We start from the raw sequence: 18,369 nt of genomic DNA, 5'->3' as shown, positions 1-18,369 counted from the left end.
TTCAACTCCCCAACGCACTATTCAACCCAAAATGTTTGTACCACGATGCCCCGGGTTTTAGGTGAAATTTTACGGGGCTTTACACTTACACCCCTCTAACACCTTAACCAATGCTCATCGATCCGAAACTAGTCAAACAACGTGCAAATCAATCAAAATATACTTCAATACTTATAAGTTAACAATTTATAACAATCCTCAACTGAGCTTGAAAAGTCAACAAAGTCAACCCTCGGGCTCACGTGTCTAGATTCCGAAAATTTTTGAAGATAAACATTACTCGTAACACCACGAACTCAAATATATAATTTATTCCCAATTTTATGTCTAATTTCGTGGTCAAAATCCAAAAATACCAAATTCTAGGTTTTCTCCTAAAATCCCACAATTTCCATAAATTTTCATGTTAAATCCACATATAAACCATGTATTTAACCCACAAGGTGAAGAAATCACTTACCTCAAAAATGATAATGAAAATGGCGCTCCAAAATCGCCCCAAAGTCGGCTCCCAAGGAAGAAATGAGTTGAAAATGAGTCAAACCCCTGATTTTTTAAGAAGTGTTCTGCCTAGCAACCCTTCTTCGCGATCGCGGAAAACTCCTCACGATCGCGATCGCGAAGGCCATCCAGCATCCCCCATGAAATTACTCTTACGTGAACGCGAGGTCCTTCTCGCGATCGCGAATCATAGCCTGCCCAGGCCTCCGCGAACGAGAGCCCATTAACGCGAACGCGAAGGCCAAACATAGCCTCAGCAGAATTCCTCTTCCGCGATCACGTGAAAACATCCGCGATCACATAGAACAACTACCCCCAAACAGGCCAGCCTCAATAACCCATCGGCAACTTCTCCCACGCGAACGCGAAGAACAACCTGCTCCAACTCTGTGATCGCGACTGCCTTTATGCGATCGCGATAAGCAAAAATGCCACCAGTCCAGTTAGCCTTTCGCGATCGTGATCATCCTCTCGTGATCGCGATGCACACCCAACACACCAAAAACCAGCAGTGATAAAACAAGGGGAATTTGTCCGACAACCATTTCGAAACCCACCCGAGGCCCCCCGGACCCCGCCCATTCATACCAACAAGTCCAAATACCTTATCCAAACTTATTCAAAGGCTCGAAACGCTGTGAATAACATCAAAATCACGAATCGACGATCAAAATCGTTCTTTCAACTTTCAAACCTTCAAACTTCGACGAACGCGTCCGAATTACACTTAAACATTCTGGAATGACACCAAAATTTACGTGCAAGTCACAAATCAGGATACGAACCTATTCCAAGGCTCGGAACCCCAAACGGACATCGATAACACCAAAGCCTCCTTCAAACCAAACTTGAGAAATTCTAAAACCTTCAAAATGCCAACTTTCCACAATAAACGCTGAAATGCTCCCGGTCCACCCTATACTCAACTCGAACATACGCCCAAGTCCGAAATCGCTATACGAACTTATTGGAACCTTCAAATCCTAATTCGAGGTCGTTTACTCAAAAGTCAAACCTTGGTCAACTCTTCCAACTTAAATCCTCCGAATTGAGAATTTTACATCCGAATCAACTCCGAACTTCCTGAAATTCAATTCCGACTATGTGTATAAGTTATAAAAATGAATTGAAGCTACTCGAAGCCTCAAATCGCCGAACGACGCGCTAAAGCTCAAAACGACCAGTCATGTCGTTACAGAAAATTCACAAGATCTATTAGAAAATTATATATGAGAATAACCTGCAAGGGAATTACTAGATTTTGGGGTCAAAAAACTATTGATTATTTTTTAGTTACTAGATTTTGGGGTCAAACAATTATTGATTGTTACTTTCCTTGCGTTTACGCTTTAGTTTAACAATTATATATTGTCATAGTTTTACAAAGTGATGTGCAATTTGTTTATATTAGACCTACTATCTGCATATGTTTCTCTAGCAGATTGAATTGATTGAATTTACGTCTCGTGTGACTGGAAAAAAAAGTAATAAACCAAACAGCCAGAATTATGACAAACCAACACACAAAGAAACAAACGACCTGATTTTACGTATGGTTTGATTTGATTTAGATTTAGTAAAGCAGCACAGTTAGTGCGGTGCTTTTAAAGTGAAATTTATATCGAACCATCAATAAGCAAAATCCAGTGCCAAGCCGGACCGACTAAACCATGTTTAGTAAAGCTTAAAAAACTTCAATCTAACAAGAAAGGAGTTCATCATTTCGATAGAAGAAACATTTAATGAAGTGAAAAATATGAAAACCCGTACTGATTGTTGAGATTTACTTGAACCATTATCATCGAAAATTAAGATAAATTCGCTGCTTGTCTATTCTGAAAATAACTCACTACAGAACACAAAAAACTGGTACATTGCATCTTTTTTTTAAGACTATTGAATATGGTGCATTTTCCAGCAGCCCTTGAATGAGGACACTAGGACCACTATTTCTAAAGTACAGAAAGGATTATATGCGGCAATATGTATTTATGTTATTACAGTTGGGGCAGAACGGCCAGTGAATTCCTGCATCTTTGACAGCTTAATAGCAACCTCCACCTATATTACCAGACAGTTGATTCAGGAAAAACCCAAAAAAAAAAAAAAAAAAAAAAAAGAGGGAAGGGAGAAAACAACGTTAACTTACCAATGGAGCAAGTGCTTCCTGAGAATCTCTCCCGATCTTAGATGGATCCTTCTCGTACTGCTCGATATAAACACGGATGGTAGCGCCTTCTGAGCCAGTTCCAGAGAGACGGAAAACCTTGCACAGCACCAGAAGTTAGTCAGAAATCCTTCAAAGCAATTATCGTACAAAGAGGGAGGAGGGGGGAGACGTATTCGGAAGAAAGGAATAAAGGGATTACAAAATCTGTTGCATTTCTTATTTATTTGTTAGATAATTCTTTTATAACACACGAATGGGACCTGCATCTACAATTATTAATATATGAGAAATCCATTTAACTTTCTAAAGTCTCAAACTTCTCTATGCATCAGAACTGCACAACCTTCATTGCCACCAAGTGTTCTCTAAAGTACTTAAGCTATGGGGAGGGCGGGTGAGGTCCCTTACCAATCGTGAGCCATCTTCAAACAGATACCGGATACCCTGATGTTTTGAGATGGAACTATCAACTGGGTCCTTGTACTCGAATTCATCACCATGAACGACATTTGAAACATCTGAATGTATTCCCTTTATTATCCTGTATTAAAAATAGCCGAAGGTTAAAGAAATATTTAACAATGAAAGCACACACCATCACAACATAACTATGCCTCAAAACAAACTAGTAAAATCAGCTGCATGAATCCTTAATATCTAACAGAAAAAGCAAGTCTCCTCCCAAAATGCTCTACAACGAATCCCATATGGCCTTAGACCGATATCCTGTCCGTTTGGACCAGCTTCATTCCAAATGTCACGTCCTTAGTCTTGAACTAAGCGCACGTGCGGCACTTGACAACTTTCTCACGATCTTGCACAACTCGCGCACGATCTTGCTATGCCAAGTCACCCTAAAATATTACACTCAAGATCACTAAGGGAATGTTAGATAAGAAAGACAAGAAAAATTTGCCAAATGAAGCTTTTTATTATAGAGAACTTGATTGTTTTGCTTAGTGAGTTACAAATGAATGCCCCCTATTTATACTAGTCACCTAGAGCTAGTGTGTAAATAATAATTGTTCCACAAGTCCTTCCATATTTACATATAAGTACACTCTCTAGAATTTTCTACATGACTAGAACATTCCAAGGCTTCCAAAAGAGTCTTCCTACCAAATCCATAAATATCTAGAGTTTTCCCAATTAAACTCTCCATAGTTCTAGAGTATTCCACTATGAGCTAGTCTCTAACTTATGTAACCCTTACACATGGCAAGTATATGTGCCAAATAGATCCTATGTGGCATGATGACATGGTGGGTCATCACAATCTCCCCCACCCAATTGTGTCGCCCTCGGCACAAAACATCGACACGTACGCGCGCACCTCGCGGATTCGGGGATACGGACCTAGTACGGATACGTGTTCGGGGATTCGGTTAAAAATAATTAAAAAAATATAAAAATATAAAATATCTTTAAATTATGAAAATATTTGTGGAATACTTGCGTATAGCTTATAAAGTGTGGATTTCTTTTTATTCTCAAGTTGTAGATAATTAAATGATTGATTTCCTAGATAAGGAATGCTATTGTCTTCAAATATATCCGAGTTTTGGTTTTGATTTCCGGAATCAAATTGTATCTCGTCTAGAATTTTTTCGTCTGTCGTGGTCAAAGTATCCAAAATTGTTTGATCAAATCCGGTATGGATCCCATACCCATACCCATACTACTGTCGTATCGACACAGGTGCGGCACCTAAACTGCCATGTCGGAGCAACTTAGATAACATGATGTTTCTCGAGGTTTCCTTTAAGACATTTAATTATCACAAACTAAACTAACTTTACAGGTAAATCAGCTGACATTGCGAGGTATTAAATTAAAGAATAAAACCCAGCTCTTTACCATTCAGCAAAGGAGCAATGCAAAAGACAGCGGAAAAATCACCAGAGTGTGCCAAGCTCACTAACCAATCAACACATATAAGGAAGTTCAATAAAGAACGCAAAGAACCAGATACCTTAGAAAGGGAACATTACAGAAGAGACCTCTAAAAGGGAAAGAAAAAACCAGGACAAAACTTAACAAAGATGCTTACTTCGCTAGAATCTTTTTCCCAGCTAGAAACAAGAAACTAAGCAACTGTCACACACAGGACCAGAAATTCTTCTTTTGTAGTACATGCACCATGAATTTGAAAGAATCATTCTTTATAAACACCCATTTTGACAAGAGAGATGGAAGATATTTTGAATACACAAAGATTTGATTCCATCACCACAATGAAGAACCAGGTGATTCAGAAGAGGTAAAAGTTGCTGCAAGTTTTAGACTGCAGCCAAATAACAAGGCTTTGGCTTTAAAGAAGATTTCAAACTTTAGACACTATACGAATTCATGAAACACATCCAGACGATGTCGATTCTGGTGTCCACGATCCTCTTATTTTCATATTCACTCTCCTAAAGAAGGCTTTCATTCTCTTGGAAGGAATCATGATAAGAAAGCGACAAGAATTGCTGACTAATGACCTGATTTGCTCTCCTTTCAGCCTACCTAAAAGAAACATAATTTGGTTCTCCATTCAGCCTACTTACAGGATACATTGTAGAAGTAATAACTGAGTCAGAGAACAATAATAAAAGTTAAAACAGAAACTATATCACTCTGATCTTCATTGTTGTTGTCCGTTCTCTCTCTTGCAGAACCATAGTTCTGAGATGCCATAAGTAACTGTTTAATGCTAAAACATGTCATTGACTTATAGTATTAATTTAAAAATATGTTGTAATACCATGCAAAGAAGACCTACTAACCAATGCTTAAGCTGGTTATACCTGGGATTTGCGTCATGCAAGAGATGGTAAACCAAAGCAGAATACCCCAAAAATAAAAGAAATAATACATGTGAAACATGCGACAAACAGCAAATATCAATGCCATGTTTGAGAAATGTTTCATCTTCCAGAGAGAAATTGACATAAAAAGAGTAGCGTACTTGTTCACTTCATCGAGGGACGATTGCAGCTTGACCAAATGAGCCATTAGCTCCTTTGCTCCAGCCGCATCGACATTCTGGAATAAATAATACAAATAGAGTAACAGGAGTCATGATAAACATATACAGAAGAACTCATTTAACGTTGAATAAGAAGTATGATTCTGCAGATACCTCATAATCATATCGAGTGTAATAGTGGCGTCCATAGGTTGCCCAGTGTTGGCGAACTATGTCTTCAACACTCACAAGCTTTTCTCCCCCAAGGTTATCCTTATTCTTATCGGCAAGAATAGAGAGCCAAGCCAAAACTGCCCATATCCCATCTTTCTCTCGAATATGGTCTGAGCCTGTGAAGACATAACGAAAGATATTAAGTACTTTTATGTGTCGGATTAGAATATTATGTAGCTTAGCCCTATCAGTTAAATGTTTGAAACTCAAAAAAGCTAACCAGTTCCAAAACTTTCTTCTCCACAAATTGAACACATTCCAGCATCCATCAAGTTACCAAAAAATTTCCAACCAGTGGGTACCTAAATAAGCAAAAACTTTTAAGCATGCAGGTAAAGACAGAAAAAGAGAACACTAAAACACTAACAACTTCTGCATCCGTCAGCACACCTCCCCCCCCAAAAAAAAAACACCCAATCACCCTACCCTAAAACAGAAGAAAGAAAATGAAAATGAATGTAATCTCAGTAATATAGTACCTCATAAAATTTCAGGTTCAGACTTTTAGCTACAACATCTAGGGCAGCCGATGTGGGCATACTCCTGCAGAAAGGTTATGGTTACATGAAATCAAACCAGATAGTTAATGACTTCCCTAAAAGATAAAATGGTTGTGCTCATATAAGAAACTTTTGCTAAGCACTATTTACAGCCAAGCAGCAGCCACTTTAAAAACATAAACAGAAATGCAACAACAACAACAAACCCAGTAGTTTCCCACAAGTGGGGTCTGGGGAGGGTAAGATGTACGCAGCCCCTACCCCTGGAAAAGCAGAGAGGCTATTTCCGATAGACCCTCGACTAGAGAACGACTGAAAAACAAAAGGAACATAAGCAGAAATAAGAACAATAATAAGAAATAAGAACAATAATAATAATTGTTGACTAGCCTTATTATAGGAAACTTATTTTTAAGAGATTTGATTGTTGACTATTTTATTGTAGGAGATTTGATTCTATTCTAGGAGATTTTATTCTAATTGATTTGTATAATAGCTATAATTTATTTCCTTTCCAAAATTAGCCATAGGAACCTCTGCATAAGTACTACTGCTCATTGGAATGTAAAGATACATAGAAATACAAAAAGCTTCATTTTTCTTCTTGAATTTTTCATGATTTTTGAGGTGAGTTATCTTTCTCGCAGCACTAGAGTTCCGTTTTATCAAAGAGGTCGAGTTTTCTCTCTCTTGGTGGTTATCTGCAACACAAACTTCTTTTGAGTTCCGGCGTGGCAGCTACTTTTCCGGTGAGATCTACAGCTTTCCGGCGAATTTTTCCAGAAAAGTTTTCCAGATCTCGGGTCGCAAGCCTATTCCGACCCTTCCCATCCAAAGTTCTGGAGATTCCGACCATACAGAATTTTTCCGGTGAGTTCTTCCGGCGAAATCAGGCATATTCTATCTCTGGAAGGTTATTTCTATATTTTTGAATATGCCTATTCGATTTTTTTGACACTAAAGATTATTACTTGTTCAAACTATAGGTGATACAAAAATAGATAATAATTTTATGTCTCAAATTAGTGTTGTTAAATTGGATGGGGCTGGTACATATCTTGCTTGGTCAAGATCTTGTCTACTTCTTATTAAGTCTAGAAAGTTGCTTGGTTATATTACTGTAGAAAAAAAAGCACCTATTGTGACTGACCCTAACTATGGTCAATGAGATTCTCATAATTCCCTTATTATGACATGGCTTTTGAACACTATGCACCCTTGAATCTCTAAGCAATATTTATTGCTTGATACTGCTGCAAAGATCTAGAATTCCGCTTGGCGCACTTACTCTCGCAAATGGAACCAGATCTTTGAGGTTCGAAATAAAATCCATGCCACTAAGAAAGGTGAGTTGACTATCACTAATTATTATTCCGAGTTAAGTGGGTTATGGCAGGAGATGTATCAGACCCTCCAAGCAAAGTTTTGCTTACATATGATGCAGTTCTCTTTCAATAATTGGTTGAAAAGGAAAGAGTCTATAATTTTCTGGCTGGTTTGAACCAAGAATATGATCAAATTAGGGTTCAAGTTCTCGGTAAAGTTCATTTTCCTTCTCTTGAGGATGCATACTCTTATGTTCAACAAGAGAGCCGATGAGGGGCCATGCTTTATTTAGCACCAATGGAGAAATTCGGGTTAACAGTATCTCATGAGCAACCAAGGGCAATCACTTGTGATAAAGATCACATGCACTGTGATTATTGTGGAAAGCCAAGGCACACAAAAGAGACATGTTGGAAACTACATAGTAGACCAACTAGAGGTCGTGGAGGAAAGTGTGCAAGTCCATCAGAGTCATGCTAATATTGCAGAAAATGTGGAGACATCCGGAGAAACTGCAGCTGGAGAACCTTTGTCTTCGGACGAAGTTCAACATCTTCGTCGTCTCCTAAAAAAACTTGACCATTATAAAGTTGCCAATTCCAATTATGTAGTCAGGTATTGCCTTTAATGCTCACCCTAATTTTTGGATTATAGATTCTGGTGAGAATAGACACATGACAAGCTCTTAAAGGCTTTCAAATTACTCTCCTAGTTTCAAAGGGAATTATGTCAAAATAGCCAATGGCTCCCTAACTCCTGTCTCTGGAACAGTATCTATTGTTTGTACTCCTGATATTATATTATCATTTATTCTCCATGTATCTGAGTTTCCTGTTAACCTGTTATCTATTAGTGCCATCACCAAAAAACTAAATTGTAGTATTGAGTTCTTCCCTGACCATTGTGTTTTTCAGGATCTTCAAACAAAGAAGATGATTGGCAGTGTTCGATTGCATGATGACTTATATTGGATTGATGGAACTCAAGACTTTGGTCAGGCCTCTTTTGGAGGAAATAAGGATGTCAACCAAAAAACAAATATAGTAGCATAGACGGTTAGGGAACCCATCATTTTTTGCTTTGAAGAGCTATATCCTAGTTTGTTTTCTAGAACTGAGTTTGAATTTTTGTTTTGTGATACTTGTGAATTTGCCAAGCATACTAGAAACTCTTATCCTTTAAGTGATAATAAAAGTACAACTCCTTTTTTGATTATTCATGCTGATGTATGGTGCCCTACTCAAACAATTTCTTTGTCTGATAGTCGATGGTTTATTACTTTTATTGATTGTTGCACTAGGATGACTTGGGTATATTTGTTAAAGGCCAAAAGTGAAATTTTCTCCTGCTTTTAGTCGTTTCATAAGATGATTTGTAATCAATTTGAGACTAAGATAAAAACCTTACGAACTGACAATGGCACAAAATACATGGATAAAAAATTTAGCGCTTATTTGGAGTCCTACGGGATAATCCACCAAACAAGTTGTCCTTATAATGGGGTTGCTGAAATGGGGTTGCTGAAAAGAAGAATAGGCATTTGTTAGAAGTGACAAGATCTCTCATGCTTACAATGAATCCACCAAAACCTTATTGGGGGATGCCATTCTAGCAGTTGCATATCTCATCAACAGAATGCTACTTAAAACCCTCAATTTTAAGAGTCTTCTGGAAGCTTGAAAGGGTAAAAATGACTATGTTGTTCCTCCAAGGTGTTAGGCTAGAAACCTTTGGAAGTTTGATCCTAGAGCTCTTAAATGTGTCATTATCGGGTATTCTCTAACACAAAAAGGGTACATATGCTATCATCCTCCCTCTAGGAGATCCTTTGTCAAAATGGATGTTACTTTTTGAAAATCTGAGCCCTATTTCAATGTTACACCATCACCTCTTTAGGGAGAGTTATAAGGAGGAAAAGATTATTCTCCCAAGCGCCACTATTGATACCACTACCACAAAGGAAAGTGAAATTGGAGAAAAGATTCAGGGGGAGATTGTTGGGCGTTTGGAAAGGCCTGATTTCATAACTTACATAAGGAGAAATAGAGCAGAAGAAGCCATCATACAATCTACTGAAGCTGAATCCTCTTCTGCCGATTCCTCTTTTACTAGTGAGTAATCTATATTTCCTAATGAGTTAAATTTGCCTAGAGCTAATGCTCACAAAAAAAGAGTCGGATCTTACACCACTAAACACCCTTTATCCTGTTTTTTCTCCTATAATTCTTCATCACCGTCCTATACAGCATTTGTCTTGTCTATTTCTTCTGTGTCTATTCCCCAGAACTGGAGGGAAGCTTTTGCACATCCTAAATGTAAGCACGATATGATTGAAGAAATGAAGGCATTGTCAAAAAATGGCACTTGGGAGCTTGTCACATCAACCCCCGATAAGAAGTTGGTTGGCTGCAGATGGGTCTTCACTGTGAAACACAAAACTGATGGCTCGATTAAAAGATTCAAAGCAAGATTGGTGGCTAAGGGATTCACTCAAATTTATGTTGTGTACTATTAAGAAACATTTGCCCCAGTTGCTAAAATGAACACTATTTAATTATTTTATCTTGTGCAACCAATCTTGATTGGGACTTACCACAGTTTGATGTGAAGAATGCTTTTCTTCATGGAGATTTGGAAGAATAAGTGTATATGGAGATTCCTCCTGGATTTGATACTGAACAGAGTCAAGGAAGGGTGTGCAAACTGAAGAAAGTCTTGTACGGATTAAAGCAATCCCCTAGAGCTTGGTTTGACAGATTCTGCAAAGCAATTATCTCCTTTGGTTACCAACAGAGCAATGTCGATCATACTCTCTTCATAAGACATCAAAGCGGTAAAGTCACTCTTCTCATAGTTTATGTTGATAATATAGTAATGATAGGAGATGACAAAGAGGAGATTGTTCGATTGAAGAAGTTGTTGGCGCAGTAATTCGAGATCAAGGATCTCAAAAAATTGCAGTACTTCTTGGGAATTGAGGTTGCCAGATCGAAAAAGTGAATTTTTATTTCTCAAAGAAAGTATGATTTGGATCTCTTGAAAGAAACTGATATGACAGGATGCAAACCAACAGAATCGCCTATCGAAAGCAATCACAAGTTACAAATAAGAGTTGGAGAGTATGTAGATAAGGAGAGATATCAGAGGTTGGTTGGAAGACTCATTTATCTCTCCCACACTAGACCAGATATGTTTACTCAGTCAGCTTGGTAAGTCAGTTTATGCATGATCCTAAAGATTCTCATATGCAAGTTGTCTTCCACATTCTGCGGTATCTAAAGTCTGCTCCAGGCAAAGGTCTTCTTTTCTCCAAACATGGTCACCTCTAGGTAGAAGCTTATACAGATGCAGATTGGGCTGGATCTCTGGATGACAGAAGATCTACATCCAGTTATTGTACACTCGTAGGAGGGAATGGTTACTTGGAGAAGCAAGAAGCAAAGTGTAGTTGCTAGATCAAGTGCCGAGGCAAAATATAGAGCTATGGCCCATGGTGTATGTGAACTTCTGTGGTTACAAAAGCTACTAGAAGAATTGAAATTGTCTGAAAAAGGAAAACTTTCCTCGTATTGTGATAACAAGGCTGCAATCAGCATAGCTCATAATCCTGTTCAACATGACCAAACGAAACATGTTGAAATTGATCAACACTTCATAAAATAAAAGATTACAGGTAGTGCCTTGACTTTGCTTCATGTATCATAGAGAAACAACTAGCTGATGTGTTTACAAAAGGTCTTAACAGACGAACCTTCCATACTTTGGTTTGCATGTTGGGCATGTGTGACATCTTTGCACCAACTTGAGGGAGAGTGTTGACTAGCTTGATTGTAGGAAACTTAATTTTAGAAGATTTGATTGTTGACTAGCTTCATTGTAGGAAACTTAATTTTAAGAGATTTGATTCTATTCTAGGATATTCTAATTGATTTGTATAACAGCTGTAATTGATTTCCTTTCCTAAATTAGTCATAGGAACCTATAAGTACTACTTCTCATTGAAATGTAAAGATACACAAAAATACAAGAAGCTTCATTATTCTTCTTGAAATCTTCAATAACAATAGCAACAAAAATGATGACATCGTCGTAATAGAAAGTTAAGATCCGTAAGATGATAAACCTGGCAACTCCTTTTAAACCTCCAGAAAAATAAGGTATGGCTTCAACAGCATTGGCAGCTATGATAGCAACAGAATCAGACGGAGTCACGAAGAATCTGACCGAAAAGAACAAGGGGAAAACATAAATTTTAAAAGATAAAATTCTAAGCAAGGAGTTAAGTTCAACAAATAAAAACAACCGGAAGTTACCTTTTCCCAAGAATCATGTTACGGTCTGCATCTCCATCAGCAGCTGCCCCAAATTCTGGTGGATTGGGTTCAGAAAGTGATTTAGACAATCCCATTCGCGCAACTAACTCCTTTGCATAGGTCAGATTAGGATCTGGATGTCCTCCACCAAAGTCCTCCTGATTCAATTAGGTATACAGAAAAATGTCAGAAATATAACTTTTTTCTTTAAATCTCTTCCTATTACATTGGGAAAGGGGGAGGAAAAGGATCCAGTGAGAATCAAACCCACACCCATTATGGTGATCCCCGGTACATCTAGACTGTAAGGCTTGATGGTAGAAATAGTTGTTAAGAGGAAAACATAGAGATAACAATTCATTGAGAAGAAGAATCACAATGCAGGGAAAAGGAAATGACCTTAGGAACACAGTTCAGTAGAGAGCTTTCTTTTCCACCAAGCTCCTCCACGAAGATGCGTTTAGCATAATATCCAGCAACACCATGAAGTGCGTCATAACTATGGTATATAAAGATGTTAGTATCCAGAAGATACATTTAACAGGAATAGGTAACTTATGAGATGATATGCTGCAACATTGCATCACAAGGTCTCTACACACATACCAGAAACCAAATTTTGGAGAAGAGAGCAACTTCTGGATTGATGGGAAGTCAAATATTGACCTGGAAATAGAAGCGACAGATCAAGTTTTGAATCAGAAGTGCGACCATTAAGAATACCTGGATCACTGGCGATTTTACAAGAATAAGATATTACTCTATCAAATAAATGATGATGATAAGGTGAGTTTTGGCAATCACAAAACAACTGCTTCCCGTAAATTAAAAAATTGAAGATGCACGCATCAACCCCTAGTTCCATCATACACCCTTAATACTATGGAAGGGAATGGCACTACACATTCAGCAACGGCGGTATAATGGCTGCTCTAAATTATCGTTTGAACTTGACATGAACATATTTGACATACATCCGATCTAAAAGAAGACAAACACATATTGAATGATATGCCCAAAAGAAAAAAATAATAGAGAGGGTTGGGGGGGGGGGGGGGGGGTTTAATTCATACTTCATCAGTTTCACATAATCAATAGTTGAATCGAAGACATCAACATCAAATTTCCCATCTGGACCCTCAAAGCTTGAAACGCCAGTTTTAGAGATGTCCACCTCAATTCAAATAGGGCATTGTCAGAAGAGTACCTTGATCAATCAAAATAAGCACTTAAATGCACATTTAAATATAATAGTTAAAAAGTAGATTCTACATCAGGCAGGCCCTCTGCGATCAAATACTCCTTTATTGTCGTAGTGTTCTCATAGATCTTATTAGTAACACCTTCTGGCGCAGGTCCACCATTTTCCATGTTGTACTTAACTCCAAAATCCTATAAGTGAAAATATGGAAAGAACCTTGAACCATCAGTCAAAGCTAGTAATAGTTATCATCAAGTTATTCAAGAAACTGCAATAGGAGATTTTACAATTAATTTGCAAACAATCGTGCTGCATCTTCCCACGTTTCTCTCTTTCCCCCTTCAGAATAAACATGTTTAGATAGCATGTATCAAGTTGCATGCATCCACTTACAGTTGAAACAACACTTTGTGTGATTCCTTCCTCCCACCCCCACCCCCCACAAAATCCCTGACATGAAAGACAAATGGGTCTCCAAAGAAGCAAATGAGAAGATACAATCCTCTTTGAAAGACAGAACACTGTAACATAAGGATTGGAAATTACTCGAACTATAAAGCTATTTAAGGCTGCAGAGAGTGATTTAACGATTAGACTCAATCAGCAATAGTTTTCACCAATAGAGAAATACACTCAGTGACTCAAAATCCATGTTAAAAATATATTAAAGCATATCCATGTGAAGACCTCTGAAGCAAACTAATAAAACGTATAAAGGCTGACCGAAAATGAGTTTTCTGTAATTAACAACGGCACTTTGAATTCTGACAAAACGAGAATTACATGCAATGATTATTATACCCCAAAAGAAAAAAAGAAAAAAGGCACTACAAGCAAGTTATAGCAGGAGCAAAATTTGATGCCACAAGCTTCAAAGTGAAACGAGAATGCAAAACATCCTTTACAATTGTCTATAATATGGGCTCCTAGAAAGACCATGAAGCTAGTCAAATCCTTCGATCGCCAACTTTTTACATTTGATAATGTGAAAACAAAGATGAAGTACAAATGCTTTAGAATGGAAGAAATATCCTTAAAGAAAATATTACTGGTAGTTACCTCGTGAGGGCCACCTGGGTTGTGACTTGCTGTCAATATAAATGCCCCATTAGCTTTGGACCCCTGTGTTCAGGATCAGGCATTAACTGATCGTGGAATCATGTAAGGGCTACATACAATTAAGACAAAAATCCGATGTAGCTTTTAGCGGCAGAGGGCTTACATCAGCCCCGACTCTATCGCGAACAACAGCTGATACAGCAGGAGTGGACATAAGTCCATGTTGACCGACCCAAACACGTCTTACTCCATTTGCTGCAGCCATTTTTGTAATGACCTGTAACGAAGCAGATATAGACATGTTAAGCTGTCAACAGCTCTTCACAAAAACCACCCTACACTCATCAGTACTCCAAATTTAATTATTGTGCTAGTGAAATATGGGGTCTCCATAAAAAAACATGAAATGAGAAACTGTGTTTCAGTTTCAGAATGTACCATAAGGAGAGGAAATTATAAAATATTTCAGTATATTGATTATGAAGAAGATATAACAGTCTAAACCAAAGAATTCCTTGGAAAAATTTTTGATAAAATTTTACCTGGATAGCATCCTTGGAGAAGTAGCGGCCATCACCAGAAATAACAAGTGTGGCACCTTTAGAGATGAAAAAAATGAAATTACCAAGAAGGGGACTAACAAGGGTAGCATATATCTAATCTCTCATGCCATATAAAATTTTAAAGAAATTCATGAAAAAGATTAGGATATCAAATTTCTTACCTTTGACTTTGTCAGATCCAAGGGCATTGAATGTTGCCTGAACAAAGTTTTGCAAGTAATGAGGTTGTGTGAACACCTTCACCTGAAACAGTTCATGCAGCTTCATGTTAGACTCAACAATTCAAAGCAATTTGAATACAAGAGAATGATAGTACATAAGTGCTTAAGTCACACAATTAGTAATTCCGCACAAGTTGGGACATAATCATGAGAAGTTAACAAGATAAAACAGAATTTTGACCATTTTATCTAGATCACTTTTAATATTTAATACGTAAATATATTCATTTCTCTGTGTTGACACGAGCACAATCAATAATACTTTTGTGAAAAATGAATCTAAAGAAGAAGAGGCTAGACTAGAAGCATACTTTATGTCTGTCTCCAAATATTTTTTTACCAATTATATATTTGAACCGGCCAAGAAGCCTACTTGAATCTTGATTGTTGCTTGTAACTTGTAAAAACTTTGAAATTGGTTACAAATCATATACTGATTGATTCGCAATATAGAAAGCATGAAGAGAGAGTCGGTATTCAAATTTAAGCAGCTTAGATAACCATATACAAACACACACACACACACACACACACACACACACACACACACACACACAAAAAGCAAGCATGAAGCTTTAAGATAATTAAGTTATATTCAGTGGTATCAACTAGATGAAACGTATGTCAATTGTATTAGCATGTACTGTACATAAACTCTGCTGAAAAAACAAAGAAACTTAAAAAATTAAACAATTTTGCATCAAACAACAAAATTATCAGATTCATCCACAGAGTTCACATCATTCCATATATACAGATCCCATTAGCTAATGTACACATATCCCTTAGATTTATAGCTGCTGATCGACAGTCATAAGATGTTATTAAGTGTACATTTGCAGAAAGATCAGTAATGTCAGAAATATAAGCAATGAAACAAAAGGCATTCAATACAACAGATCGAATTCAGCACCTGTACAGAAAATCTTTGGAACAAAAAATTGAGCAAAAACAATGTCAGTGATTCAGATAAAATAGAAGGAGATCAACGTGAATCCTACAGGAATGCGGCATAAGAACGAAGTCTTAAACACGTGAGTTGCATTGCTTTGTCTGTTCTATTTATTTTTATTCAATTACCTTCTTCCGGAGACCAGAAGTTCCAGGTTTCTGGCCATCAAACGGCGTCGTCCCGACGCGAGTAACCTTGAACGCCACCATTTCTTACGTTTTCTTCTTACTGTAAATCAATCAGTCGATCAAAACAATCAGCTACTGTTTAAAACTAATCAGCAAAAAAAAACAGAGAATTCAGAAGCATAAAAAGGAATCGAGATAATGCGTAACTCAATAGAAAATGACCCAGAAAAGAGAGAGAGAGAGAGAGAGAGAGAGAGAGAGAGAGAGAGAGTAATGCTTACGTAAAGCTAAAGATGGGAGGGAAAATGAGAGGAGGACGTGTGTGCTTCCGTCTGTTTCGAGTTTGGAAAATGGAAGTGACACTGTCCAATTATTACTAGTACTAGTATATAAGGAAAAAAAATGAAAGACGTTAGATGAGGTCATGAGGATTAGTCGGTGGGCGTTTTGGAACCTCAAGTTTAGATCTCCGCTTTCTGCTCTTTTTAACTTTGCGGTGTACGGTGTTTGGTTTTTTTTTTGGGTAGTAAAGATAAGCTTATATTAATTATAAAGATATATTATAGAGAGGTTGGTGTTGGGATGTACCGAAGTACTAATACTATAAATACTATTAGTAGAAATGATACTAACATCTATTGTGGTGTGTTGATCCAAAAGATCATTATAAAAAGGGGAGTTTTCTACTACAGCAACTCCATGTGCAGTACCATGTTGCGGAGGGAGAATGTCTATTGCCAACAAGTCCGTCAGATGTGGAGCAAAAGGTGGTGTTTAAGTGTCAAGCCTGACAGATTGTCATACTTGAGCGGGTGATACTTTCCGGAGAGTTGTAGCACCTGACTGATCTGCTCTTAGTTGTTCGATAACAAAAATGGGCGGTGAGACAAAAAAATGTTGGTGCTGCTGAGTACTTCATCGTACAACCTTGCTTGGCTAACCTATCTGCTACCTCGTTTTGCTCTCTGTACACATGTATGATATGTGGATCATGGAACTGCTGGAGCAGGTGCCTGCAATCATAGATGATATTAGTGTAGAGGAGATTTTCATTTCTTAAAAATGTGATTACCTCTGAGGCGTCAATGTTTACTTCAAGTGGAACCAAATTAAACTTAATTGCTAACTGTAATCCATGAAAAAGTGCATGTAATTCTGCTTCCATGTTGTTTTTTGTAGTGATATTACCAGCAAACCCCGTAATCCAAGTTCCCTGAGCATCCCGAATGAGCCCCCCTATGCCGGAATTTTCAGATTGATGATAGACTGCTCCATCAGTATTTAATTTGTAATAATTTGGTTTTGGAGGAATCTATTTGACATTAATTTGTACTTTAGGAGTTTTAGCAATAGACTTTGTCGCACAATAAGTAAATTCTATAGCTTGATTGATTATATGATGTGCAGGGATATTATTTTTTCTATATTCAAAAGAATTTATATTCCGTGCAGTCCACATGTTCCATAAACTAAAAGAGAGGAATATGTATGGATGGAGGTTGTGGGGCATATGTTTATTTCTTCCCTTGAAAAGTAGATGAAGTTATAGAGATGGAGTGGGAAATCGATTCAACATATTAGTTGTAGCTTGTAGACCTAGATTTTTCCAATAGTTTTATACATTAGGACATGTGAGAAAGATGTGGTTGAGTGTTTCATTAGGGTCATGACAGTATAAACAGTTCGCCTCTGTTAGCAAACCTATGTGGTGGAGATAGTGGCGAGAAGGTTGACGGTTATGGCTAAGGAGCCATATGGAAGGCCTAATTTTTTAGGTTACTAGGAGCTTTCAAATCCATTTGTATTGAAGTTGGTGTGCATTAATTGAAGGCGCGTGATTAAGGAGAGAAGTGTACATGGATTGTACTGAAAATAAATCATTGTTTGTCAAAGCCCAGAATGTACTATCAATGTTCTTTTTTGTATATAGGGAAGTGCTGATTTTGCATAAGGGTTTTGATAAATTGAGGTATTTCGAAAGGAAATTTTTGTCAGTCCCATCCTAATTGAGTTCTATATGATGAGATTGTGAGGTTGATGTCTTCTTCTGGCAAGGGTCTAGAGATGGTAGAGCGCATGGTGGTTGCAGCTCCAACCCAAGCGTCGGTCAAGAATTTTATATGTTGGCCATTGCCTATGTGCCATTGTAAGCCTAATTGACAGTGTGACCAGCCTTGGAGAATGTTCTTCCAGGTGTGTGAATGAGTTTTAGCGGAAGAATATGTAAAACAGTATTTGTGAAGTAGTGTTA

General features: G+C 37.6%; 1 protein-coding gene across 2 annotated transcripts; it reads right to left on the bottom strand.

The window, feature by feature from the left end:
• Positions 1 to 2,201: 2,201 nt before the first annotated feature.
• LOC104114540 (phosphoglucomutase, cytoplasmic-like) lies at positions 2,202 to 16,547 on the bottom strand. Of its 2 annotated transcripts, none has more exons than XM_009625010.4 (19): positions 16,400 to 16,547; positions 16,119 to 16,218; positions 14,979 to 15,060; positions 14,797 to 14,852; positions 14,418 to 14,531; positions 14,255 to 14,317; positions 13,267 to 13,386; positions 13,068 to 13,168; positions 12,601 to 12,660; positions 12,394 to 12,493; positions 11,995 to 12,152; positions 11,805 to 11,900; positions 6,335 to 6,398; positions 6,076 to 6,157; positions 5,796 to 5,971; positions 5,622 to 5,698; positions 3,080 to 3,212; positions 2,651 to 2,767; positions 2,202 to 2,562 (listed from the first exon to the last, which is right to left on the bottom strand). In XM_009625010.4, exons 2-19 carry the CDS (start codon positions 16,197 to 16,199, stop codon positions 2,491 to 2,493), a joined length of 1,752 nt encoding a protein of 583 aa, XP_009623305.1. In that variant the 5' UTR covers positions 16,200 to 16,218; positions 16,400 to 16,547; the 3' UTR covers positions 2,202 to 2,490. The 2 variants fall into 2 exon arrangements, with proteins under 2 accessions (XP_009623305.1, XP_009623306.1); XM_009625011.4 differs by lacking the exon at positions 16,400 to 16,547 and adding an exon at positions 16,326 to 16,375.
• Between the last annotated feature and the right edge of the window lie 1,822 nt (positions 16,548 to 18,369).

Source organism: Nicotiana tomentosiformis, chromosome 7 (genome assembly GCF_000390325.3).
Source record: "Nicotiana tomentosiformis chromosome 7, ASM39032v3, whole genome shotgun sequence".
In the NCBI taxonomy this organism is placed as follows: Eukaryota; Viridiplantae; Streptophyta; class Magnoliopsida; order Solanales; family Solanaceae; genus Nicotiana; species Nicotiana tomentosiformis.
This window is presented reverse-complemented; position numbering and strand designations above follow the sequence as displayed.

Excerpts from the sequence above, each read along its gene's own strand:
- LOC104114540 (XM_009625010.4), bottom strand. The coding sequence starts at position 16,199 with ATGGTGGCGTTCAAGGTTACTCGCGTCGGGACGACGCCGTTTGATGGC. Across the intron at positions 14,318-14,417 it reads GCGATAGAGTCGGGGCTGAT|GGGTCCAAAGCTAATGGGGC; the intron begins GTAAGCCCTCTG and ends TCCTGAACACAG. Across the intron at positions 5,699-5,795 it reads ACACTCGATATGATTATGAG|AATGTCGATGCGGCTGGAGC; the intron begins GTATCTGCAGAA and ends TATTTATTCCAG.